We start from the raw sequence: 27,585 nt of genomic DNA, 5'->3' as shown, positions 1-27,585 counted from the left end.
CTGAGGAATAGTCACTGGCGGTCATTTCTTCATCCGAAGAATCCTCGTTTAGCTGTATAATTATGGGTTCGATGTCATCCTGAAGTTCATCTGCATCCCACATTTCACTTTAAATTCTTCTTACATGCTCCACACACTTTTTCCACAGTCCACTTGTCACTTCATCGAAACCTTCACAAATCAGTCGCTCCATGTCTTTTATTTTAAATGTGCTGTTTCTTGAACTCACGTAGTGTTTGACCTGGGCCCAAATAAGTGTATGGGGTTCAACTCGCAGTGATAGGGGGGTAACCGCAGAATTGTGTGGCTAAGATCTTTTGCCATTTCGTCTATTTTGTACGTATCGTACTTGCACCGGTGAATATTTATGATGTCCATCAGATCTCTTTTAAGCTTCTCATCTTCATAAGTGATGTTGTGCGTCTGCAGCCATTTTCGCATGTCATCCGCGGTGGCTCAGTCGGTAACGCGTCTGACTACCATGCTAAAGGTCCCGGGTTCGATCCCCGGCTGGTTCAAATCCGGGAACTTTTCTAACGTTGGAAGCGGCCCCGGCGCCCACCCAGTGTCGAATAACATGGGTACCTGGGGGAAACCCTGGGGGGTAAAGGCAGTCAGGGGCATGATGCTGATCACATAACCCCCACTCACGACCGTATCAAGAAAGTGTGGGGCGTTACCCCCACACCCCCTATATGCCTTCATGGCGTGGTGCTAAGCACAGGGGAGCACTTTACTTTACTTTTACTTTACTTTACATCCTTCCTCCATGATTTGGTGGGCAGCTGTTCTTTCTTATGGCTGTGGTATGATGCCTTGTCCAGAACGATGACGGACCGTGGAGGGAGATTTGGAAATATCTGGTCCCGAATATACTTTTCGTAGGTCTCGTCGTCCATTTCATCGTGTTCGTCGGCGGTGTTTTTCCAACACACAAAAACTAGTTTCGCATTTGGAACAAAACCATGTTCGTTACCGGCACGCACCAAAGCAAATCTCGCCCCCCGACCTGTGGGTGCACGCAAACCACTGGAAAGGCCACAAAGAAAGGCTTGTTGTGCAGTCTTTATTGTCTTGTCCCTCCACTCTTTCTGCACAGTAGCACCAGCATTAACCCACGACTCGTCCGTGTATACAATGTACCTGTTTTCCACCCTAAATTTTCTAATTTGATGCAGATATTTGTGACGCATAGACACAACATCTTCCTTTCAATGAGCATTGCTTTGCTTCCCCTTTTTTCACACAAAATCAAGTTCTTTCAACAAACGATGAAATGTTGTCCTCTTAAAATTTGGCAACAAAGGGTCAGCAATTACTGATCGCAGCACAGATCGAAGGGTTGGAGGATGATTTTTGAAAAATAACTCGTGGACTTTCCGCCGCACAGCGCTTCAAACAAAGTTGTCGTATTTTACATACCTGCTGTTATTTGGCGTTTTTCTCCTCTGTCTCCTTTTGTTTGGTGTTGTAAGAATTCCTTGAACTGCTTCGCTGCGAATTTTGTAAACAGTTTTATCTTACATGAAATTCCAGTAGCTTCAGCGGTTTCACTCACAATCCAACTAACACTTTTGCCAGGATTTTTCTGCTTTAAATAATCAAAAATATTTATTACAATTTGTCTCTCTTTACTTTTAAGACACTGGCCACTTTTTTGCTTAATAACACTTCCACTTGCCATTTTGCTGTTGTACAATAATAATAGAGCTAAATAATGAACTCCTTGAAGGACTACCCAAAGCGAGACAGCCGGCACACAATAAACCTCTTGACCCCACGGGACGGAAGTCTATTGATGAACTTTTGCCTGGACATTCCCCTCTTCCCAACAGGCCAACATGTGTTTGCAGTAAGTGGCAACATTCGGAGGGCTGTTATTTTTAGCTCCCCAAATCACGTAAACACAAGAAAAGAATACGTCTTTATTCGATGGTCTGACTTGTAAAAGAAGGTGTAGAATTTCAAAACCTTACATTCCCTCTGCTTATTGCATATTTATATTTTGCACTTCGAATGTTAAGCATTTTCCTTTCTGACAGAAACACTGTTATTTGGGGGTGGTGACAACAAAAGTAAAAGCCCATAACGGCCCATACTGAACTCTTAACTTGGCTCCACTATAGTCAAGATTTCTCCGCCATATTGCGTGTAACGCAAGCGAAAACGAACAAACAAGAATTACTCGATATGTCGAAAATTGAGATTATTTGCGTGAAAAAAACGAAATGGCACCTTCAAGAATCCTTAGGAATGCAGAATACATAAGTACCAATGTGAAAAAGAAGAAAAGAAAGGAATTTCAGATGTTTCCGGGAATACTAAACTTTTAATAATCTCTTGAATCCTTTTCTGAAATGTGATCTTGAAATATTGAATTGTAATTCATATTTACAAGTGACAAATCTATTCAGTAAGTGTTTCAATAACAGTATTGTACTTATGGCTATCAAGAAGCATTAAATTATTTCATCTGTATGAAATCCAAGGCATTTTACCAAAACACATAAATTATGTATTACAATTGATTACTTGGTACTACTTTCGTATAGGTGAGACACCTATAAATCATTTTTTCGCACTTTTTTACATTGCTAAAGTACTATTCTGCATTGCGAAACATTTCTTTAGGCGAAATAATGAATTTCTAACGAAAATGATGTGTATTTCTTACATTAACGAGTACTTACTGTTCTTACTTATTTCCACGTGTGTACACAATATGGCGATAGCGTACCCGTTCATCGTGCGTTGTGCCAGTGTTTTGTTGATTTGGAGTGTGCATGCAGTGTTGCAACCTTGTTCACCGAAAAATACCTACTTTCATGCCGGGATTTGAAATTATGCTAATACCTCGCAAACCATTGATGTTAGCCCCACAAACCATTCACGTTAGCCCCACAAACCATTTCCCGTAAGGTTAGGTTAGGCAAGCATAGTTTAAAAAAAAAATTAAAATACTCGACACGTCATCTTGTAGCAAAATCACGGCCTGGTTTGAAGCATTGACTACGGGGTTTACGTCATCTAACACACGGAACATTGTGCTCTCGTGCAGAAAGCAAATGGCGGCAGCAGCAATAGCATGTCGGAGAGAGATTTTCACAGAAAAACACACAAATTCACACTAAAATGAATCAAAACTAAATTCACAGACTTCAACAACGCTACAGAAAATGATTTGCGTAAGTACTTTCTTCTGTAAAAAGTAAGAAATCCATCTCCGCTATACGAAAGTGTTACCGATTACTTTAACAAATAGGAATAATAATAATAATAGGTACTATAGTTATACAGTTAATGAAAATCAGTGAAATATTATATATACTCATTCTTGATTTGGACTTTTAACCACTGTGTTACTTTAAAAAAAATTGTCAACGTTTCGGAGGCTAAATCTGCCTCAGTCTTCAGGGTAGCGTGTAGTCTGTTAAGTCATATGGTGTCTATAAATGGTTGCCCTGGAGGATTATTCTCGGCTGTCGGTCACAAGGACCTCTATATACATTAAGTTGCCAGGGAGGATTATCAGTGGCCCAGGCTCCACTTTGTCAGGTAGCCACGTCAAGACCTATTTTTGTATGTAGGTTGCCCGGGAGGATTATATTGTGGTGGCCCAGGCTCCACCTTGTCAAAGGATTGATGCTGTAGGATATCAGTCCCAAAAAAAATGAAAAAGCTTCTTCAGTGCTGCTTATGTGCTACTGTCACACCCTGAATGGTTGTGGACATATAGTTCTCCCAGTGTGTGTGCTACACTGATCATCGTTTGTATGCTGACTGGCCAAAGCAGGGTTGGAGATGTATCTGTAGACGGAGGCAGATTCAGCCTCCGAAACGTTGGTAAATTGTTTAAAAATAACACAGTGGTTAAAAGTCCAAAACCAAGAATGAATAAATCATCACTGATTAGCTACAAAGAAGAATTATATATTCTGTATATCACTATATAGTTAAAATGATATAAAAAATAACATTTAATGTCATTCAGTTCCAAAATATAGCAAAACTTTAGGGTTGAGGAGGGAGTAATGTTTGAGTGTGGGTATTTTTTAACCTTTTGAGTCCCAAGGCCATTTTCACAAGTAAGCCTCTCGGTCCCGAGCCGATTTTGAGCAAAATGCAGAGTTTCAATTAAATGAGTGTAGATCGGAGACTAATTGCCCTAGAGAGATGAGTGATATACCGTTGTACGCGGAATGAACCAGAGATTCAGACTATATGAAATTTATGCAAATTCGGCGTATATATGGAGGGGGAAAGGGGGGAAATCCCCTGAAAATACTTTTTTTTTTTAAAAAATGAGGTTTCGCCCCCCCCCCCGAAAAAAAGGATATGAAAAGTTCAAAATGCGCATAGAAATTATCGCTGGCATGTAAGGAACACAAAAATATTTGCATCATTGTCGTATGACCAATGTAACTTGAGTTGTACCCCCAAAAGGAATGGTGGGCACGCCACTGATTCAAGCTTCAAAATGCAGCGGTACCTTGAAACGACTATAGCTCAGAAACTAAATGCCCTAGAAATATGAAAGATATACCGTTGTACGCAGAATGAATCACAGATTCAGACGATATATAATTTATGCACATTCGTCGTACATATGGAGGGGGAAAGGGGGGAAATCCCCTCAAAAATAATTTTCTTAAAAAAATGGCGTTTCCCCCCGCCCCCCCCCAAATTTTTTTTTCAAAATGCACAAAATGCAAAATTTATGCAAATTTGACGTATATATGGAGGGGGAAGGGAGAAAACCCCCAAAAATTATTTTTAAAAATTGTTGAAATGTTTGAAATTTATATTTTCCCTTGAAAAGAGAAGTCCCTTTTCCCGCCTTTTCACCTCCATTTTCATGAAGAAAAAAAAAGGTGCAAGAAACATTTCTGTTAAATACATGTGTTAGGAACAATATAAAAGAAAAAAATCGAAATTCTAGCCAAAAATAGAAAAGTTATAACGTAAAAACTACGACGTTGACACAGCGTCTCGATCGAGATGCTTGGGACCGTGAGGGTTACAGTTGGGTATCTCGTTCGAGACGCTTGGGATCCAAAAGGTTAATGGTAGCCCATATCCAGACAGAGAATATTATTTTTTTTTTAAATGAAGTAACTTATATACTTTCTTTAATACTCTTTTTATATATCACTGGTAATTGACACTGGGGAAAATCTTATGTTTAAGAGAGCTCATCATGTAAAATATATATATAGTAAAAGACTGGGTGATTCTGGGAGCTACTTTGTGCAGGGATATTGTCCGAGGTCTCCCCCCTTCCTTCTGAATCACGATCAGATGCCCCATCAACTGGACCACTGGAGATACTAATTACTAGGGCTCGGAAGTTGAAGACCTATAAATTGCCAAAAAAAAAAGACCATAAAAAGACCTAAAAATATAAAAAAAAGGACGTATAAATGTGATCCAAATTAATTTAAAACTTCAGTTATAATTACATATTTAATGAATAAAAAAAATACAAAATTCTGGTGGTATGGAACACACGGCGAAAAAACTATATGGATGAAATCCATCTTCTTTCAGACATTATATAACTTCCCCTCCCTCTGCGTAGCCAGTGACGTGCACTGAGGAGTAGCTAGTCTAGCAGAGATAGATCAATCAATCTCACGTCTCTAATTATTTTCAAATCACAATATTTATTATCTTGAAGCCTCAGTTCATATGCAACACTTCTTTACACGCGCTTCTCGTCCCTCGATGTGATCAGCTGGCAAGGCTGAATACCCTAGCTGGCTCTTCTTCCGCCTTACCAGATCCAGGTATAGACAACTCCTCGAAGGGAAAGGGAAGACTTCTGCCTGTACCTCCATCGCCCCCCACTCTAATGGTTGAAAGCCCGTGGTTTCAGGTCCTCCAGTCTATCTCCTATAGGACAGATAGGGGATTGGTTTCCCTTGATTCTTTGTAAATCCTCTAAAGAACTCAGGGGAAAATTTTCTGCATTACTTACTTATGTTCTCTGCATTTTCACAACCTTTAATACATATTATACAATATGTATGTATAATATGGGATGTAGTTTTATTTGTATATTAATGGGAATGTACTTGTATTATGTGCAGACAAAAATGTTATGGTTTCCTTTCTCTTTTTTTTTTTCAAATATGGAATATATAATGATTAAATAACAAATATTTGCTCACGCTCTCTCTCGCTCTCATTTTAGTAGTGTTTTATTTAAATATACTAATAATTTGGCCTCCAATAAAAAATGGGTAAGCTTAACAGTCATAAATACGGATGTATTAATTGGCAAGAAAACGTGCGTTCTAATTCTTGTTGTTGGTTTATTTTACTGCACCTTTCTGACACATTTGGTTATCGCAAAAATGAGGATGAGTGATGATATAATGAAATTCATGAAGGGACCTCACAAAGAAGAATTCAGGCCGGGATTCGAACCCGTGACGAGCGCGCATTCTTGTTCCTCTGTGTTGTACTATGCAGTGAATAATGAAATAATTTGGAAAGAAAAATGTATCTCAGAACTCAAAAAGCCAAATGAATATCATTGAAGAAAGTAGAGAAAAGTGTGTTTTGTTACCTGTTTATCTCCTCTAATATATTGAATTTTTGCCACCTCCCATCGCTTTTTCTAGCTGTATAGATTTAATCGCGATAAGTATCTAATGAGCTTATGGAAGTCACGAGGGACAGTCATAAACAGAGAACTCTAGACTCCTGATTTCATATGCCCTGCAGATGCACTGGGAGGAAATTATTTGTATTTCCCCCCCTTTCTTTAGCGTTGCTTTTCCATCACTTTACCTAACTTCTGCCATGACGATGAAGGTTAATTAAATTAAACAGGTGAAGGGTAGTTACAAAGAAACACTCATTCACAGGCCAGGGCTGTATCCCGGATCTTTCAGTAACGAGATCGAGAGATGGAGAAATTAAGGAAACCAAGCAATGCAATTTTTTTGGAAAATCGTTAAACATATGCAAATATGGTGTTTCAAAAATCCAATTGAAATTTACGTACCACCGAGTAAATACGCAGTTTGCTTTACCGATACCCAAGTATCCGAATACTTAGAGCTTTCTACTCATATTTGTTGTCGGCCGACCTCCGTGGGGGAGTGCAAGTGTCCCCGGATCGGTACCAGGTGGACGCACATAGTGGTTCGGATCCCACTTTAAACTGTGGGTCCAGTCCCGATTAGCTTTTATATACATAAAGTGGACTTAAACACCAAATCAACCAACCGCGGGGAAGTGGTTATCACTGCACGCTATGACACCAGGAGTTCCAGGTTCGAACCCCGACCTCGGCATTGGTGTTTTTTGTGTTTGTCTCTTCATTAATTGTATTGTACCATCTTCGCGATTAACCAAATGTGACAGCGACGCTAAGTAGCATAAATCAAATCATTGATTGATTGTTTCATTTGGTTTGTATTACTTCGCTTTTCCTACACTTTTGGCTAATCGTGAAGATGATACGATAAAATTGATGAAGGGACAAACACAAATAACACCCATGCCCAGGTCGGGGTTCGAACCCGGGATCTCTGGCTTAATAGTCAAATCAACATGTTTTGTATTTTCGAAAGTGGATGGGATTAACGTGTGCTTCTTTTCAGTAGTCCTTCCTCATTTTGCAATCCTTTCCTTTCTTTGACGTTCTATTTTTAGGAATAGTGGGCCCTAAAGGGGGGAGGGGGATTATGACCCACACCAACCTCCCTTGGGCACGCCACTGATTGCTACCCCAAGTGTTGACATCACCGCACGTCACTGTGCGTAGCACCTCCTTATCTGACTTGAGATCTTTGCAGGCACGTGCTGTTTGGTCATATACACCGTGCTGAAAACTTCAAAACAAGATAAAGTTGCCACTTACAGCGCGACCTTCCAGACAAGTTACAGTTAAAGGACCTTGTACCGTACCTGCTTCAGTCATCCAAAAATGTTTTTCTCTTATTTCAGGGATGGTTCTAATTATTTTTTTTACTTTTTTTATTTATTTACTATAGAAAGGATGTTTAAGAGGTGATAACCTGATGATGATTCGAATTGAGAATGCACAGTAAAAACATTGTCGAAAGAAGGTGAAGTTGCAAAAAAAGCCATTAAGACCTACAAAAAAGCTAAAAATGGACCAATAAGCCAAAAAAGGACAAATAAAACCCACCATTTTCTGACCTACAATGACCCAAAATTAACATATATTATGTTGGGCCTCGTCTTCGGACACTAGGAAAAAAAAAAAGGATTTTTCCTCAACTTCCGAGCCCTGCTAATTACAAATTATTACCATATATTTGTTTGTACTTTTCAGTTTGGAGAAAGCTATACAGCTGATCAATGGATTAGATTCAGCAAAGTTTCCACTCCTGTTGAATAGAATTACGCAAACTCTCCAGTCAGAAGTTGCAGAAAAAGCATTCAGCACTGAAGAGAAAGAGAAATTGCAAGTTTCACTTGGGCTCGAGAAAGATGATCTCAATCTCTTGTTGGATTCCATCACTTTCATTATTGAACAGGTATTGGCTAAGTTAAGTTAGTTTAGAAATATGAGGTTGATTATTGTAAAAAAAAAATATTTTAACATCATTTTACAATGCTTATTGGTAGTATACAAAAAATAATTTGTATGTAGTATGGGCTGAATTCCTGGTAGGATATATTTGTAAAAAAAAGTACTATTTCCGGATTTTTAATCCATCTACATCTACCAGTCTTTGGAAAGGTACTAGAAGACACTGTAAAAAGCGAGGGAGGTTTCAAAGTGGAGCAACGCATCTTGAGTCTCTGACTCAATAATAAATGCAACATTTCGAACGCTTGTTACTTGCATGTTACTCAGACTAGGTCATTTTCTCAATATCATGCTTATATCACTTTGGTCTGTTGTTTGCACATGTGGGGTGAATGTTTTCCTTTAGACTGATGAGGCCCTTCACTTGTCACTTCTGTTTGAAACCTCCCTAACTGTAAATTACTGCATTCTGCATAAGACATAAACAATAGACTGTGTTGAACTGGAAGCAGATGCTGTTTTTTCTTACTGATGACCATGTGAAATTAACGTTATGAAAACCAGTTTCTTGTAATTAAATAACTTATGTGAAGACTAAGATTTTATTTGTAATTTTTTAATAAATCATACAATTGTTTATTATTGTTGAAACATACGGAAAAGTAACTGTACATTCGATTATTTTGTATTTGAAAAAGAAACTCTTGTGGAACTACATTAGAAGTAACTTGTTACCTGTGGCGTGCCTTGGGAGGTTGTTTTTTTTAAGGAATTCTGAGCCAAAGGGGGGTTCATGAATCCCTCTCCTCCCGGACACTGCTTCTTACTTGTGGTCATAGTAGTAGACTGAAGTGAATGCCCTGTGTTTTACTTGCACTAGAAGATGCATCTAATTTCAAGGTCCCCTCTTCTATTCTCAGTATTAATATTTTATTCTTCTGACAATGTTTCATTCTAGTTATCCACAACTTTTCAAGCTTGGTGGTGAAAATAATTTATTGTATTGTTCCCAAAATATGAGCACAAGAGTATGTTATAATAAAGATTACAGGAAACCTCTCCATTGTGTATTATCTGGCATTGAGCCATGTTTAAAAATATTTTACTATTTACTATAAGACAGTTAAATAACCTTTAAAATTCAATAATAATATTGTTTTATAGGCTGCGTATCACATGATAAAACCAGGCATGCTGCATCGACATTTGATTTCTCTCCATTTGGAGGGTGACAAAGCAGAGGCATTTGTTCAGAGCTGGATGGCTTGTGCCAAAGGAATTGTGGATCGCTTGAGACGCAAATCGTTAATGCCAAATCAGGTAAGATATACTGTAGTTCATTACCTGTTATTTCATAACATTGATGTTCACGAAAAGTAGGATTTGTTTTATTATTAATAGGAGGTAAGTTAGTAATGTTTATATTATTTATCATAAATGTTAGGATGGGTATTTTAATAATTCAATGTAGCATGTTACTTTCTTTTCCTAAAACAAAGCATAACGATATTAGGATCACATGCATTACTTTCAATTGGATCAGTCACCACAGGACTTCCAAGTGTTTGCAATCATCAGACGATGATTATTTTCTAATTCACTGCTGATGTAATATGTGTGACTACACAGGCTGTTCATGTTGTCTCATTAATAGTAATGAAATTATACTTTTATTGCTATTGGTAATTACTTCAGTACCAGTAATTAAAAAGTATCACTGGATGCATTTTGTCACTTCACGGTCACATGGGGCAATCGTGAGTGGACCTACAGTTGAAAGTGGTATCATGCAGACTCTACAGCTGAGTGGCTAGCATATTGTGGTACAAAGCCAGAGTCTCAGGTTCAACTCTGGTCAAGCATGGATTTATCAGTCAGTCATCCTCATCACTGCAATTAACTCAAGAGTTAGAAAAAATAGTGTACTCCACTGGGCATCAGACTGGTGTTGGAAATTAGTTGTAGCACACCGTGAGCAATGACCACCTACTTTTCTGCTTTTGGCAACTAGTGTTCTGGTGGTATTAAGGTGAAGAGTGACAGTTTGCATCAGGTATGCATTTATTTGAATATCATCGGAATGGGCACTGCTACTCAAAAAAGCAAGACGAGAGAAGATGAATTTCTCTCCATGTTGCAAGTGGAAGCAGTTTTTTAAGTTTATTATTAAGCTAGATACGATCTTACTTACATGAAATTTAAAAGATTTCGTAATTCCGCGTTGCACAATTTAATGGTTCAATCCTATTAATTTCGAAGATCCACTGTCTTCATTCACAAAAGGGTACGGCGTTTGAAGCGGAGATGGTACCGCGTCAGTACATTGTTTGTTCCCGGGCGGCGGTGGTTGCGATTTTTCCCGTTCGGCAGCACTGGCGCGCGCATCTTGGTTTGCATCGTCTGCTTCCTGTTGTCCGGTGGCGTTGTCAGTTGGGGGTTGGGGGGCTGGGCCGTGTTGCTCGGTAATGTGCCGTTCCTGTTCCCCGCGTGGCTGGAGGGGGGTCGAGTATGTGCATAGCATCTTTTCTTTTTCAGGTCGGGGATCTTTCTGAGGACAGGGTGCCAAGTTGGGTGTGCTTGTCCATTGTCCAGGTTTAGTGCTGGTTTCTGCTGGATGATAGCATGGGTTTCTTTGATGGTGTTTTCTATGACAGAGCCGGTTGGGTGAAGTATGGATATGGAGGAGATGGTGTGGTTAGTGGAGTGGAGGTGTTGGGAGAGGCCTGATTTAGGTGTGTCGTTTTTGGAATCTTTTACATGTTCGTTAATCCGTTCTTGGACGGTGCGGATGGTTCTGCCAATGTAGGTGGTGTGGCATTGGCATGTGGTCTTGTAGACACCGGGGGATGCAAGTTTGGGTAGGTAGTATCTCTTGAAGTTGGGCAGTGCTCTTCCGATTTGGGATATGGGTTTGTGTGCTACTCGGATGTTGAAGGGTTTGAGGGCCTTGGCAAATTTTCCAGATGTGGTGGGGTGGTATGGAAAGGCGATCCATTTGGGTTTAGGATTTTGGTTCGGGTTATCTCTGTTTCTTGGATGTCTGAACTGGGTTTCTGTTTTTGCGCACCACATGGATAGTTGGCGCTCGGTGTAACCGTTGTTTAGGCCTATTTCCGTTACGCACGCTATTTCGTCTTGCAGGTCATCTTCTGTGCAGCTGTGTGTGAAGGCTCTTCTGTAAAAGTTCATCCATACTCCAGCTTTCTGTTTTGGTGGGTGGTTGGATTTTGCATGGATATACTGGGTGCCCGAACCTGGTTTCCTGTATACAGATGTGACGAACTTGTCTTGGAGTCGTCGGATGCTGAGGTCGAGAAAGTTGAGGTGGCCATTTTGTTCCCTTTCAACGGTGAAGTTTATGTTGGGATGTATGTTATTGAGGGCAGTTAGGAGAAGGGTTAGGTCCTCTTCCTGTTTGTAAATGACTATGGTGTTATCGGCATATCTTTTGTATCTTATATGAGCAAACTCTGGTTGGGTGAGAATTGACTTCTCGGCCACATGCAGCACTATGTTGGATAGGGGTGCAGAAAGGGGGTTACCATCTCCTCCATATCCATACTTCACCCAACCGGCTCTGTCATAGAAAACACCATCAAAGAAACCCATGCTATCATCCAGCAGAAACCAGCACTAAACCTGGACAATGGACAAGCACACCCAACTTGGCACCCTGTCCTCAGAAAGATCCCCGACCTGAAAAAGAAAAGATGCTATGCACATACTCGACCCCCCTCCAGCCACGTGGGGAACAGGAACGGCACATTACCGAGCAACATGGCCCAGCCCCCCAACCCCCAACTGACAACGCCACCGGACAACAGGAAGCAGACGACGCAAACCAAGATGCGCGCGCCAGTGCTGCCGAACGGGAAAAATCGCAACCACCGCCGCCCGGGAACAAACAATGTACTGACGCGGTACCATCTCCGCTTCAAACGCCGTACCCTTTTGTGAATGAAGACAGTGGATCTTCGAAATTAATAGGATTGAACCATTAAATTGTGCAACGCGGAATTACGAAATCTTTTAAATTTCACGTAAGTAATTTTAAACCGCGTTTACCGCAACCACCATGAATAGATACGATCTGTAAAATATAGACTCTCATGTATTCCTTATGGACAGACAACTTCAACTTACAGCTAATCAAATGGAAGTTTCAACTTTTCCTAACAGATGCAAAATCTTCAACCTGTCCTGTTCCCACTGATGTATTTACACCATCAGAAGTTTGGTATTCCCAAGAGATGAAGTAAAATAATAAGCATAATGCTAACTTTTTATCACCTCCTATGACCATCCAGCACCCAGACCTCTCTTTCCCCAGCTTGCTGCACGGAATGGTTGGTGGGGATCGAGGAGTTTCAGGCCCTCACGTCTGGCTGGATGTAGAAACTTCTCCTCTTGCCCTTGAACATGATTGAGAACTTTTATGGTATTTTTGATACAACAGTGAAGTTGACCAAACAATTTGTATTACATTACTTTTTTTTCATCTTTCTCCTTCTGTGGTGGCTTAATTGTGACAATAAGAATGATAGATGAAATGTAAGGCAGAACTATCAAAAATAATGGTTTATTTGCTCCAACCTGCAGACTCATGCCTTCGGTATCAAGGTTTTGAATAAGTTATGTTGACTATTACAAATAAAACATCCATTATCTATAGGAATTATATTGATTATACAAACTGTTTTAATAAATTCAGATTGCAGTAAACATATTCTCCTTTGTTATATGGTCCCTAAAAGAGGAGTTGATTTATGATTTTCATGTTAACTTTTTGCTGCTGAATCCAATTTTTAGAAACAATATTTTTACCTTTGTGCCCAAATGTTAGACATTAGTCACCAAATGGTAGTAGTTTTAAGTCCAAACACCGTGATTACAAGAAGGAAGTGTTGGACAGTTCACTATTAGGGAGGCTTACTCATGGCATGTAATTATACGAACATAATTGTCACGTGCCAGTTTCGATGACACAATGAAGGTTGCAAGGAGGAACGTTTTCTCGGAAGCGACGATAGATGGCAGCACGCCATATAAAGAAGAGCAGAGCTCATTGTACAAACTAGGAGCGGAGAAGAGCGATTATATATATTATAGTAAATAAAAAATATATAAAGGAAGAGTATAAAAATTATAGAAGGAGTGAATAAAATGTTGTATATAGCAAATTAAGATAATTAAGAACATGCTCATATATGATTCGTTTAGGAAAGTCATTAGGTGAGCAAATGAATTCAGAAATGTATCTCTTTTTATTTTCCTGACGAGGAGAACATCGTCAGTGTTTTGGTTGTTTGTCACCGGTGGCGCTGTGTCAAATTAGACGCCCCGAAGCACTTTTCGGTTGCGCTTTTTATTAGTCGCACTGGGCCATTGGCAGCGCTGGTTATTAGCGATCCTGGTTATTCCCCTTTGGTCGTTAAATAGGAGGTGGCGCTATTGTCAATTTAGTCGACCCTACTCTTTCTACAAGTATAGCTTGTATTGTTTGACAAAGAAGCGGGGGGAAAGCGAGCACATAAATAAGATTACGCTTTAAAGGAAGATAATAAATTAAACGAAGAAAAGAAGAAGAAGCCTTTTCCATATTAAAAGAAGAAGAAGCCGTTTCTATATTAAAAGAAGAAGAAGCCGTTTCCATAATAAAAGAAGAAGAAGCTTTTCCATAATAAAAGAAGAAGAAGAAGCCTTTTAGAAGAAGAAGAAGCCGTTTCCATAATAAAAGAAGAAGAAGCCTTTTAGAAGAAGAAGAAGCCGTTTCCATAATAAAAGAAGAAGAAGCCTTTTAAAAGAAGAAGCCTTTTCCATATTAAAAGAAGAAGCCGTTTCTATATTAAAAGAAGAAGAAGCTGTTTCCATAATAAAAGAAAAAGAAGCTTTTTCCATAATAAAAGAAGCCTTTTAGAAGAAGAAGCCGTTTCCATAATAAAAGAAGAAGAAGCTTTTTCCATAATAAAAGAAGAAGCCTTTTAGAAGAAGAAGAAGCCGTTTCCATAATAAAAGAAGAAGAAGCCTTTTAAAAGAAGAAGCCATTTAAAAGAAGAAGAAGCCTTTTCGATTATACATATATATATATTCTCTGTATTTTGTCAAGTTCTCAGAATATAGATCCGCATTTTACTATATCCTCTCGGCTATAAAACGCTTTCTTATTTGGAATTCTCAAACAAAGAACCTATCCCCCTGAGATTAAGATATCTGTAGCCGTGGTAAATAACATGTAAGTACGTACCCACAAGGGGCGTAGCATTAGTGGCGACCAACGTTGCGGCTAGCAGAATTGTGACTGAGAAAGCAAAGAGAGAGAAAGCCAAGATGGAGAAAGCAAATAAAGTCGAGGACGAGGATAGAGAAACTATAATGGAGAAAATGGAAGACAGAAAGGAAATATTAAACTGCTGTGGAGAAGAGGGAAATAAGGAAGAAACTATCCTATGCAGCTCATGCAAAGAAATGAAACATTGGCTATGTGAGAAGATAAGAAGAGAAAAGTACATAGGAATAAGTGAAAGAGGAGATTACGTATGCAAAAATTGCAAGGAAGCAAGGATAAATGAAAAAGAAGAGAAGAAAAGGGAAAAAGAAGAAGAGAAAATTAAGGAAAAACCAAAGAAGACAGAAGAGGTGAACATGATAGAAATGTTCCAGAAGTTATCGATACAGATAGAAGAAAGTAATAAAAATAATAGCAGAGAATTAAAAGCACAGATGGAAGAAAATAGCAGAAGATTAGAAAGAGAATTAAAAACACAGATGGAAGAGAATAGTAGAAAGTTAGAAGAAAAGTTAGAAGAAAGTAATAAAAAGATGGAAGAAAGGCTCGAGGAAAACAGCAGGAAATTGGAAGCATCGAGATCCGAAACCCATGAGATGTTCTTGAGATTGAATGAAACGTGTGAAGGAAATAGAAAGTCGTTGGAAAGCAAGATAGAAGAAACAACGTTGTTAATCGAGAGTACAAGTTTAGATACAAATAGAAGAATAGAAGAGGAGGTTTCGAATCTTAGAGAGGAAAATAAACAAAGAAACGAATATTTGGAGAGAAAGCTGGTCGAAAGTAAATCTCAAATAGAATTAGCCGTTTCAAGAATAAAAGAAAACGAAAGCAAGATAGAGCAAGCTAAGCTCCTGATAGAAGATAGAAGTTTGGAAGTGAATAATAGAATCGAAAGGGAAGTTCTAAAACTCAGAGAAGAAAACTCGCATGGATTTCAAGAAGCTCAAGAAAAAACTCTGAGAATAGAAAAGGAGATTGTGGAAAATCTAACCAAAATGAATGCAGCAGATAAGAGAGGAAAGGAAATGGATAGAAAAATAAACGGAACAGTATCCAGGATGGATAAGACAGAGAAGAGAATGGAAGAAGTGGAAAGAAGATTAGGGAATATATCAGTAAAAGAAAGGAACGCTAGATCCAGTTTTCGATGCAGCGAAGAAGAGACTTATATCAAGAAAGAGATAAAAGAAGAAAGCTCTAGCGATGAGTCTACAACAGAAGAAGAAAGGAAAAAGGATTATGGGAACAGATCTCACCAAAGGAGAAAGAGAAAGTGGAAGAGTAGCGAAGAAGGTAGCAACAATGAGAAATTTTTAGATACGCTAGAAGAAGAGTACAAAGGCTGTGAAAGATATAAATCAAGGATACCTAGACCACAGGAACTACAGCATTTAGGTATGGGTCCAGGTTATTCCAATTTAGGAGACTACCTTACGGACTAAATTCATCGGTGTCGGCGTTTACAACAGCGTTAAACAGAATATTTGGTCTAGAAACAAAGTCATGGTTAGCAATATATGTAGATGATATGTGTATACATTCAAAGGATTGGATGGATCATATAAGCAAAATAGACTGGGTTTTATGTAAATTGAAAGAAGCAGGACTTACCGTTAAGTTAGAGAAGTGTTCGTTTGCAAGGAAAGAAATCAAGTTCCTAGGGCATATAGTGTCTGGAGGAAACGTAAGACTTTGTAGCGATAAAAATGAGGCTATAAAATGTCTTCCAAAGCCTACAACCAGGAAACAATTGCAAAGATTCCTAGGGATATGCAATTGGAGGAGCAAATTTATTAGGAATTTCGCTTCAAAAGCCAAGCCTTTATACGATTTTTTGAGAAAGGATGTGAAATGGAAATGGGCACAAGAGGAGGAAAAGGCTTTTAATGTATTAAAAGAAGACCTGACATCTAGTCCAGCTATAGGCCAGCCAGATTTTAAAAGACTTTTCATCATAGGAACAGACGCATCAAATATAGGTCTAGGGGCCTATCTCTTCCAGAAAACCGAGGATGGAGAAGATGTTGTAATTCAATATGCGAGTCGTGCACTGAAGGCGTTCGAAAGGGCGTATACGATTAGCGAACTGGAATGTTTGGCTATCATATTCGGCATTGAAAAGTTTGCAGTTTACTTAAAAGGAAGAAAATTTAAAATTCTTTGCGACCATAAGAGCCTTATATGGTTAAACTCTGCAAGGCAATGGAATCCTCGCTTGACAAGATGGGCATTACTTCTCCAGGAATACAGTTTCGAAATAGTGGACATTAAAGGAAAGGACAATAAAATTGCAGATGCCCTAAGTAGATCCCCTTTACATATGACGCAGGAACCAGAGGAAGTGTTGAAGTTATCCATAAATGCCATCATGGATGAAGAACTCGGGAACATATCCAGACAGGAATGGATAGAAAGCATGAAGAAAGACGAAGAATTAAGCGGCATCTTAAATGTCTTGAATGGAGATAGAAATGAAAACGAAAAGAAAATGAGAAGAGCGAGGATAGAAGGAAAATATGTAATTAACGAAGGAATGATTTTTAGAGTAAGCATAGAGAAATCCAATCAAGTGCAACTATGCGTACCTGGAGCACTAATTAAAAACGTACTCGCAGAAGTGCATGAGAAGTCTGGACATTTCGGGATTGATAAAACATTGAGGCTTGCCCGGAGGTTTTTCTTCTGGAAATGTATGAAGAGAGACGTGGTGGATCATGTAAGAAACTGTATGTTATGTATAAAAACTAAACCTTCAAAATTAAAAATGGAAAGAGAAGAGTTACACGTAACTGCAAAAAATCCTCTAGATATGATATCTATTGATCTGATTGGACCTCTCCCAAGATCGCGAGGATTTACATATATTCTTACATGCGTCGACGTGTGCAGTAAGTTTGTAATATGTTATAACCTCAAGAAGGCTACAGCAAAGGAGATAGTAAAATATTTAGAAGAAGGATTTGTCAAACATTATGGAGTTCCATTAAAAATTCTAACGGATAATGGTACACAATTTGTATCGGAATACTTTAAAGATTACCTGAAGTTTAAAGGAATTAAGATGATAAACGTTACTAGGTATCATCCAAGTTCGAACCCGATAGAGAGATATAACGGGGAAATAGTAAGAATTCTAAGAATGTTATGTCATGAAAATCATACGAAGTGGTCTGCAGCAGTTAACAGAGCCATAAGATGGATAAATAACTCTATATCTGAGGAAACAAAGAAGAGTGCGGCCGAATTGTTTCTGGGATATATGGAAGAACCCGGAATCTTCAAGGAATTTGATTGGCCGAGGGAAGTAATATCCAAAGAAGAGACTAAGGAAGTATTACTAGACATATACATTAAGAGAATGAAGAAAATGAACAAGAAAGCAGAGAATGGTACGAAAATAAAATTAAAAAAGGGAGACTTAGTATTTTGCAAAACACACCCAATGAGCAAAGCATCAGAGAAAGCAATCAAGAAATTGTTCTTCATATATGAAGGTCCATACGAGGTCATGAATTTGTTTCGGAACACAGCGGTAGTAAAGCATACAGGAACAAAGATAGAGAGAAGGGAGAACCTGGAGAATATCCGGAGGTACAACTGCACGGAGGAAGTAAAAAAGAGCTTAGTTAATGAATAATAGAAACAGTAAGAGAAGTCACATAGAACGAGGGAAAAATTTATAAATTTACAAATGAACTTTCCAATATATAAATTTTTCATCCTCAAGGAGGGGGATATTGTGTTACGTGCCAGTTTCGATGACACAATGAAGGTTGCAAGGAGGAACGTTTTCTCGGAAGCGACGATAGATGGCAGCACGCCATATAAAGAAGAGCAGAGCTCATTGTACAAACTAGGAGCGGAGAAGAGCGATTATATATATTATAGTAAATAAAAAATATATAAAGGAAGAGTATAAAAATTATAGAAGGAGTGAATAAAATGTTGTATATAGCAAATTAAGATAATTAAGAACATGCTCATATATGATACGTTTAGGAAAGTCATTAGGTGAGCAAATGAATTCAGAAATGTATCTCTTTTTATTTTCCTGACGAGGAGAACATCGTCAGTGTTTTGGTTGTTTGTCACCGGTGGCGCTGTGTCAAATTAGACGCCCCGAAGCACTTTTCGGTTGCGCTTTTTATTAGTCGCACTGGGCCATTGGCAGCGCTGGTTATTAGCGATCCTGGTTATTCCCCTTTGGTCGTTAAATAGGAGGTGGCGCTATTGTCAATTTAGTCGACCCTACTCTTTCTACAAGTATAGCTTGTATTGTTTGACAAAGAAGCGGGGGGAAAGCGAGCACATAAATAAGATTACGCTTTAAAGGAAGATAATAAATTAAACGAAGAAAAGAAGAAGAAGCCTTTTCCATATTAAAAGAAGAAGAAGCCATTTCTATATTAAAAGAAGAAGCCATTTCCATAATAAAAGAAGAAGAAGCTTTTCCATAATAAAAGAAGAAGAAGAAGCCTTTTAGAAGAAGAAGAAGCCGTTTCCATAATAAAAGAAGAAGAAGCCTTTAAGAAGAAGAAGAAGCCGTTTCCATAATAAAAGAAGAAGAAGCCTTTTAAAAGAAGAAGCCTTTTCCATATTAAAAGAAGAAGAAGCCGTTTCTATATTAAAAGAAGAAGAAGCTGTTTCCATAATAAAAGAAAAAGAAGCTTTTTCCATAAAAAAAGAAGAAGAAGCCTTTTAGAAGAAGAAGAAGCCGTTTCCATAATAAAAGAAGAAGAAGCCTTTTAAAAGAAGAAGCCATTTAAAAGAAGAAGAAGCCTTTTCGATTATACATATATATATATATTCTCTGTATTTTGTCAAGTTCTCAGAATATAGATCCGCATTTTACTATATCCTCTTGGCTATAAAATGCTTTCTTATTTGGAATTCTCAAACAAAGAACCTATCCCCCTGAGATTAAGATATCTGTAGCCGTGGTAAATAACATGTAAGTACGTACCCACAAGGGGCGTAGCATAATCTAAATATTATAATTTCATGCACTGATTTCCCTATCTCCCTGATTGCAGCTAACAGATATAGGCTGGTCCCTGAATCTACAAACATCGTCGTCCGCAAAGACGAAACAGAAAATTCCTCATGCAGTGTTTCAGTTGGGTGTTAACAATGATGGCACCAGTGAATCTCTGACACTGGAGTTTGACCATGACGAACTTTATAAGTTTTACAACCAGTTAGAAACAATACAATCACAGTTGGATTCTCTCAGGTGAACTGTTGGTGCTGTTGCAATATGAATGTGGATCATATGTAAGTGCAGATATAAAACTCTGTACATTAATTCAAGATGTTTGAAAGTGTATATGTATGTATTGAATATGAAGTATAAACCATACTTTATAACAATGTGATTATACATTCTTGTTCATTAATACTAATTAAAAATATAAAATCCAGCATATATCTCTGAAATTTTATTCAATATTTTGTGCATGTGATAAATTCTGAAAAGGTATTTTGTAAAGACATTTTAATATGTACACTCGCCTCACTTAGTACTGCAGCAGCATATTTGCAGAAGAGAATTAAACCTACAAGTGTATCAATATATGCTGTATAAAACACATCTTATTACTAATTTCGTTGTCCATACAGAAGTCAGCTCATGACAAGATCTCCAAACGAGGGGAGATAGGGTCGAAGTGCATGGGAGTTGATTTGTGTCAGTTAGAGAGAACAAAACACATGTCTGCAGCAAGTTGTTCCCCCCCCCCCCCCCCCAGAGTACAGAATATTTTTGTATTGCTTATGATGTACATTATTTACCCTGTATTTCAAAGAAAATACAGGGCAACAACTTCTTGCATCACTGAATCTGTTGTAACATCACTAGAGTGTGCGTCAAATCTCCTGCATATGGCAATAGCCAATAGCAGCGCACTGCAGCGGTGCCATGTCGAAATCTCACACGGAAAAGAGACAGCATGGTTCAGCGAAACATCTTATCAAGGAGAGCACGACAATGCCGCACGTCTGTGATTCGCTGGTGCGGTTCAGCCATTCAAGGCCATATGCAGGAGATTTGACGCGCACTTTAGCAAGTGTTTCTGACTCAGGGTGTACTACTCCCCCAATCCTAATAGTGAAGTTGCCTTTTAGCTACGTCACTTCACTTCCATCGGGGACCTTCTTGAGAGCGGTCAGTTGTACTAGGGATTCAAAAGATTAATCACTACTCTATCTGTATGGGTCAACATACATCCGTTTGTGGGTAAAATTATTGATCTCACAATCTAGTGCAATTTTCTTATAATTTTTATAGATATAAACATATAATCCCCACTGTACTTTATTTCAAGGTAAATGTCTAAATATGCAGCATCTTTTGCACTGCATTGGTTCACCTGGTAACACATTTATTACGGTCTGTGAACCATTTAGAATTTTATATTGGATTGGTAGAATATCACTTTCCTGTATTGGTAGATTTTATATTTCATACCGGCCCATCCTTAATATGTACGAAGGAGAGAAATGAAAACCAAATATTTTTTTATCTTGAAATGTATGTATTTAATACAAAAGTTATACACTTACATCACTTTTCAACAGGCATGTAATAAAAGTGTTCCAGTGCTTTTGAAGTGCATGGACACCTCTCAAAATTCTTTGGCTGCAGGCAAAGCCATCCATGAACCACATGACTTGCCTCTTCATTGGAGTTCAGGGTGGCTACTCATTGGGAATTCTGCATGAATTTTTCTCCGTAGACTTGAAAAATAATTTTTATTAATCCAAATCCCATTCAATTTATACTAATTTATAAATACCCTGAGGCAAGTTTTCACAGTTTACCTTTTATTTTTATTGAGGAAGGGGGAAAAAAAAAGAAATATGCATGGAAAATAGAACAGAATTATCTCAATTCATTTACTTTGTTAGTGTCCTTTGCAGAACGATCTTTCTGACAGATGAAAGATTATTGCAAGATATCTTGAAGTTTATTAGGTAATTTGAGTTCAAAAGTCTCATACAATTATAACATTTCATAGATAAGTATATCCTGTAACATTTGTGACTTGTGTTTGCAGATGTATTTCAAGTCTTGAGTATGTGAAATAGCAAATGTAAATTATGCATCTTAAATTATTTTAAATGTATATAAACCATTTAATTGAATTATACCTTTTGGATAAGTTTGAATCACACGGACTCTTTGTATTGTTAATATTTGTGTGGATGGTGAGAGGCGGTAATACGTAAGGTTGAAATAGAGAAATCATCATCTTCTATACCTGTGAATTTTTTTTTTAAAAGTTAGTCTTGAAAACCGGGAATTATACTTGAATGTTTCTAGAGTAGCCACCCTGGAGTTGCCCCTCAGCACACTTTGAGTGGTCCAAAAATGTGAAAAACTCTGGGGCAAGATCGTGTATTTGATGGTTGCAACAATTGATTGGTCAGTAGAGTCCTGCATGAGACCACTTTGTTTGAGTCCTCCACTCAATAAACTCTTAAAACACCAATTTTAGAATTTACCTGCGAGTTCTGCTGGTGCCCAGTTTTTATGCTCAAATCTTGATCTTTCTTTCACCATAAATAGATTGCCCTACTAATGATTGTCTCAATAGGATGCAAATAAAACATCCCATTCTAGTTTCTCTTTGTATTTCAAATGCAATAAATTTTTCGCTTAATTACAGTTCAATATCAAAGTTCCAACAACCAGAAAACAGATGTTGCTCTTCAGATGGTACACCACACTTTGCACTGTAACATCTTTGTTCAAGAGACACTAACAACAAAGTCTGCTGCGGCATCTTTCGATGGCTCCAAACCATGCCCTTTTCTCGCACCAGACACTGCTGCTGACACCGGAACAGAGTTCATGGAAGTGATGGACCCTGCAAGAACCATCTGAATCGCTCCCTGCAGAGCAAACATGTCTTTTATCGTGTCTTCCTCTACAGCAACTCTGTGAAGGAGTTGTTGGAACAACTTCTGTAATTCGGGATTTTCATTTAATGTTCCACCATAGATATCTGTAAAACAAAAGCATATAATTAAAACATCATGGATTCAATATCCCTATGAACAGTATTTCACTTTTCAAAAGTGGGGTGCGACAATTGTTGCTGAGTTGTTGTTTTAAGTTCACTTTATACTCACATAAGCTACTGGACTGGACCTACAGTTTAAAGTGGAATCCGAACCACTATGTGCCTCCACTATAGTTCAAATCACAAACCCTGACACCTTCTGTAAACAAAACCATCTGCATGCAGAAAGCATTGCAAACTCATAGAAGTAAAATAATCCACACGAAAATCCAGCGTTGTTACAGGATTCATTACGTAAGGTAAAACAATGGCAAATTTGTAGTATGGGATACGCTGCCACAAATGACGTCTCACTTTAAACCCAATGCTCTTTCTTTTTTTACTTATTGCTTCACCTTTATGGTTAACTCTTTGCACCAGTAATCATTTCCCATAAATTTGGCTTCTTTCTTTGAATATATTTTACTTGCATTTTTTAGACAAAATGATATAACATGGTAATGTAAATTTCTAAGGTTTGATATAGATAGGAGTGTATTTGAAATTTGTTTGTAGATTTTATGTAAATTGTATCTTATGTAAATAAAATATATAATGGGCATAAACAGCCATATGCATTGCTGTAAGTCCAATAAATATATTGATGATGATGAAAACAAGACAAAAAGTTCGTAAATTTATTGCGGTTGGAAACTTTGACAAGCATCCTAATAACGATTTTTGTTCCGCCAAATATAGTGCACTTCGTAAAATAACTTGGTGACATAGCAAGGCAAGATAAGTGTGAACATTTTGTAGTAATATAACTTTCAATGAGCTTAGAGATTTGTATACATAATGATATTTTATAACATTGGTTATTTTCTAAAAATAATCATGTGAACAGCAAGGAAGTAGTGCAACTTAGTAATATTGCCTGACTTAGCCTTAGAAAAATAACATGCTGAGTTCTATGCGTGAGGGAAAGTCTCCATTTACTCCGAGCTTGTTTTCAAAACACCAGCAAGGACAGCCTTTGAAAAGGGGTGAGAAACAGATTCTACTCAATATTTATATAACGTTCTGTCAGTAGTATCCTGAGAAACCAGTAAATGAAGTGGTTAAGTTGGTATCCCAGTGCAGTGGTGTGTCAGTGTCTGCAGTTTTAAGGGTTATGAAAGAGAGAATGACCGGGAGAGTAACAATGTATGCGGCTGCATATTCGTCTGTTTTGAGAACGGGTTCTCACATTCAGAGGCTCTTATATAAAATGAATAGGTGCGGCGAACTATGAATATAACAGCAGATGATTGCGGTCATGGATCAGCTGACGCGGAGTGATACATCGAATCGGTGAGACCGTTTGTTTACAGAAGGTCTCAGGGATGGTGATTTAGACCTTAGGTATCAAACCTGGGACCCCTAATTACAAGGCAACGATGCTACCACCATTGGGGAGGCCAGATTGCAACAATTATGTGAACCTTTTTTTATTTATTTAATAAAAAATATGTACTGGTATTACTGGTATGTAAAAATAATTTATTACTAAAATATCTTTGGTACAAGATTAGGATGCACACCATTTCTTTGAGACAGTTTAACGAACATTTTTCTGATCTGAAAAAGGAGTTACATTAGTTGTAATTGATTTATGCATTACAGCCAAAATATTACACTTGAGGAAACTTGCCACTATCATCAGTTTTGTTATCTGGCACAACGGTTAGGCAGCAAAATATGGTATTCTTCAATCTAAAAACTTACAATTTTTGTTTTCAAAATACACCATAAAAGTGGCTAGTGTACTATAAACAAAACAACAAATGCTTTCACAACAATTAAAATAAAGGGGGAAACCCCCTAGACAATTCTGGAATACACTCATGCACCTACACCTGCCACAAAATGACTTCGGACCTCATAATAGCACAAAAATACAGAAAATTCACGTGAATAGCTATTATTTCGGATTCCGTAAAAAAATTTCATTCCATGTCAAATATTTAGGCTTCGTTTCCATGGAAATCTTTCTAATATTGGGAAGTTCAATCTCATTGTTAGGACTTAAATTACTTCCGAAGTCTTATTGATTCGATGCCCACGCGCATCCAAAAGGTTCTCAAAAGTAAAGGTAACATGATTCCGTATGCATTTTTGCTGTATGTAATAGCTTAATAATAGCTTTTCACATAAATTTTCTGTGCTTTTGTAATGAGGTCCGAAGTCATTTTGCGGCGGGTGTATATATGCAAAAAACCAACACACTGGCCAATAAAAATGAAACATCTCGTTCATATTTTACGATTGCTTAAATCAGGTTATTTTTTGTCACTTTCCTTCCACCTTTGGCTAATCACTGCAATGAGTATGAGTGATGATGAAATTGATGAAGGAACACTAGCAAGAATACCTATGCCCAGGCTGGGATTTGAACTTGGGACCCCCAACATTGTAGCATGCTGTGCTAACCACTTGCCACATTTTATGAACACACACTGGACATCAAAGAACAAAAAGAAAAACTGGAACACAACTGTCAACCAATGACGTGCACTGAGTAGTAGCTAGTCTAGCAGAAATAGATCAATCAATCTCACATCTTTAATTATTTTCAAATCACAATATTTATTGTCTTGTTGAAGCCACAGTTCACATACAACACTTCTTTTTTCACGCAGTTCTCGCCCCTCGGTGAGATCTGCAGGCAAGACTGGGCTTTCCTCTGCCTCACCAGTTTCAGGTAGAAACAGCCGCCGGTAGGGAAAGGTAAGATTTCTGCTTGTACCTCACCATGAATGATGATATGATGAAATTGCTGAAGGGGCCTCACAATGAACATCCATGTCCAGGCCAGGATTCAAACTCATGACAAGCGCAAATTCTTGTTCCTGTGTGTTGTATTCCACAGTGAATAATGAAATACAACCTTTGTCAGAAAAGTTCCAGGACTGATTTTTTTTAATTCTTTACCTGTGATATTCAAACACAAGAAATGGGGTGTTATTCAGTCACCTGATATGTGTTCTAAATAGAAATGGCCTTGGTAGTGTTTCCATGTAAACACTAGGTGGCAGGGCTGTGCTTAGCAGCCCACTGTTTGGCTTGTTGGCACATTTAGTTCAAAGTTACACAAGTGTCGTGATGGACGTGCATTCCGAGCAGAGAGTTAACATTAAGCGTAGTGTTAAGATGGGAAACCCCTAGTGAAACATGGAATATGATACAGCAAACATTTGGTGACCAGGCATTATCGAGAAGCCATATCTTTGAATGGCACAAAAGGTTTCGGAAGGGCAGAGATAGTGCAAGATGATCCAAAGACAATGTTGATCCAATTTTTTCATGCTAAATGTTTGGTGCACCATGAATATCTGCCTGAAGGACAAACTATAAACAAAAACCTTTATATTGACGTCCTGAAACATTTGCGTCAAGCAATTCTGCGGCGCTGTCCTGATTTGTGGGCATCTGGGCAGTGGTTCTTATTGCACGACAATGCAGGGCAACATACTGCTTTATCAGTCCAGGACTATCTGGCCAAGCATCATATCTCTGCTCTACCACATCCCCCATATTTATCCAACCAGTTACCACATGATTATTTTTTGTCTCCCCATGTGCAAACACCGCTGAAAGGGAAGTGTCATGAAGATATTGGTAACAATCCAAATGGTTTTGTGACAGATGTGCTGAGAAGCATCTTAGATGAAGCTCTTCCTGCTTGCTTCCATGACCTCCAGAAACGGTGGCAGCTGTGTATAGATAGCCAAAGGGGACTATTTTGACAAAACCTAGGACCATCAGTTCCTAAGTTGAATAAATTATTTTTTACGAGCTCAGTCCTGGAACTTTTCTGACCAAGGTTGTAATTTGGAATGAAAAATGTATCCCAAAACTTAAGAAACGAATGAATATTATTAAAGTGTATTTTGTTACCAGTTCATCCCCCTTTAATATATTGAATTTTTGCCATCTCCCATCACTTTTTTCTAGCTGTATAGATTTAATCGCGATAAGTAGTTAATGAGCTCATGGAAGTCATGAGGGACAATCATGAAGAGAGAACTCTGGACTCCTGACTTTGCAGTGCCCTGCAGATGCACTGGAATTAAATAATTTGTATTATTTACCTAATTTCTGCCATGACGATGAATGTAGATTCAATGAAACAGGTGATGGGTGGATACAAGAGAAACACTCATGCACAGGCCAGGGCTTGAACCCGGATCCTTCAGGAAAAACATCATGAGATGGAGGAATTAGGGAAATGAAGCAATGCAATTTTTTTCCTCCAAAGAACATTAAACAAAGATGGTGTTTCAAAAATCCAATTGAAAAATGCCACAGGAAAATGCCGTTTACTTTATGCACGTATCCGAACGGTCAGTGCTTTTCTCTCGTCTTTGTTGTTGGCAGACGTCCGTTATCACAGCACACTATGACAGTATGGGTTCTGGGTTCGAACCCCAAACTGGGCATGGGTGTTCTTTCTGTGTGTCCCTTCATCAGTTTTATCGTGTCATTGCGATTAATGCTAAGTAACAAAAAACAAATCATTGATTGATTGTTTCATTTGGTTTATTTTTACTTTGCTTTTTTGCCACTTTTGACTAATAGCGAAGATGATACGATAAAATTGATGGAAGGGACACACACACAAAGAACACCCATGGACAGGCCAGGATTTGAAGCCAGGATTTCTGCCTTAGTAGTCAAATCAAATATTTTTGATTTTCGAAATAGGAGGAGTTACATGTATCTTTTTCAGTTGTGACTCC

The 27,585-nt window shown here is 38.2% G+C and overlaps 2 protein-coding genes across 2 annotated transcripts in view; one reads left to right on the top strand and one right to left on the bottom strand.

Annotated features, from left to right (window-relative positions):
* Positions 1-20,228, top strand: part of Vlet (COMM domain containing 10 protein valette) — a 35,041-nt gene extending 14,813 nt beyond the window's left edge. The window contains exons 2-4 of the mRNA XM_083141381.1: positions 8,312-8,516; positions 9,677-9,832; positions 19,835-20,228. Of these exons, the coding sequence (XP_082997507.1) occupies positions 8,312-8,516; positions 9,677-9,832; positions 19,835-20,038 (565 nt within the window). The 3' untranslated portion in view covers positions 20,039-20,228. The remainder of the gene's footprint in view (positions 1-8,311; positions 8,517-9,676; positions 9,833-19,834) is intronic.
* Positions 20,229-22,416: 2,188 nt separating this feature from the next.
* LOC146002921 (U3 small nucleolar RNA-associated protein 15 homolog) overlaps positions 22,417-27,585 on the bottom strand; it is a 34,468-nt gene continuing 29,299 nt past the window's right edge. Inside the window, exon 9 of the mRNA XM_083141071.1 lies at positions 22,417-22,807. Within this exon, the coding sequence (XP_082997197.1) occupies positions 22,551-22,807 (257 nt within the window). The 3' untranslated portion in view covers positions 22,417-22,550. The remainder of the gene's footprint in view (positions 22,808-27,585) is intronic.

This window comes from Lepisma saccharinum, chromosome 19, assembly GCF_977018435.1.
Source record: "Lepisma saccharinum chromosome 19, izLepSacc3.1, whole genome shotgun sequence".
NCBI lineage: Eukaryota > Metazoa > Arthropoda > Insecta > Zygentoma > Lepismatidae > Lepisma > Lepisma saccharinum.
This window is presented reverse-complemented; position numbering and strand designations above follow the sequence as displayed.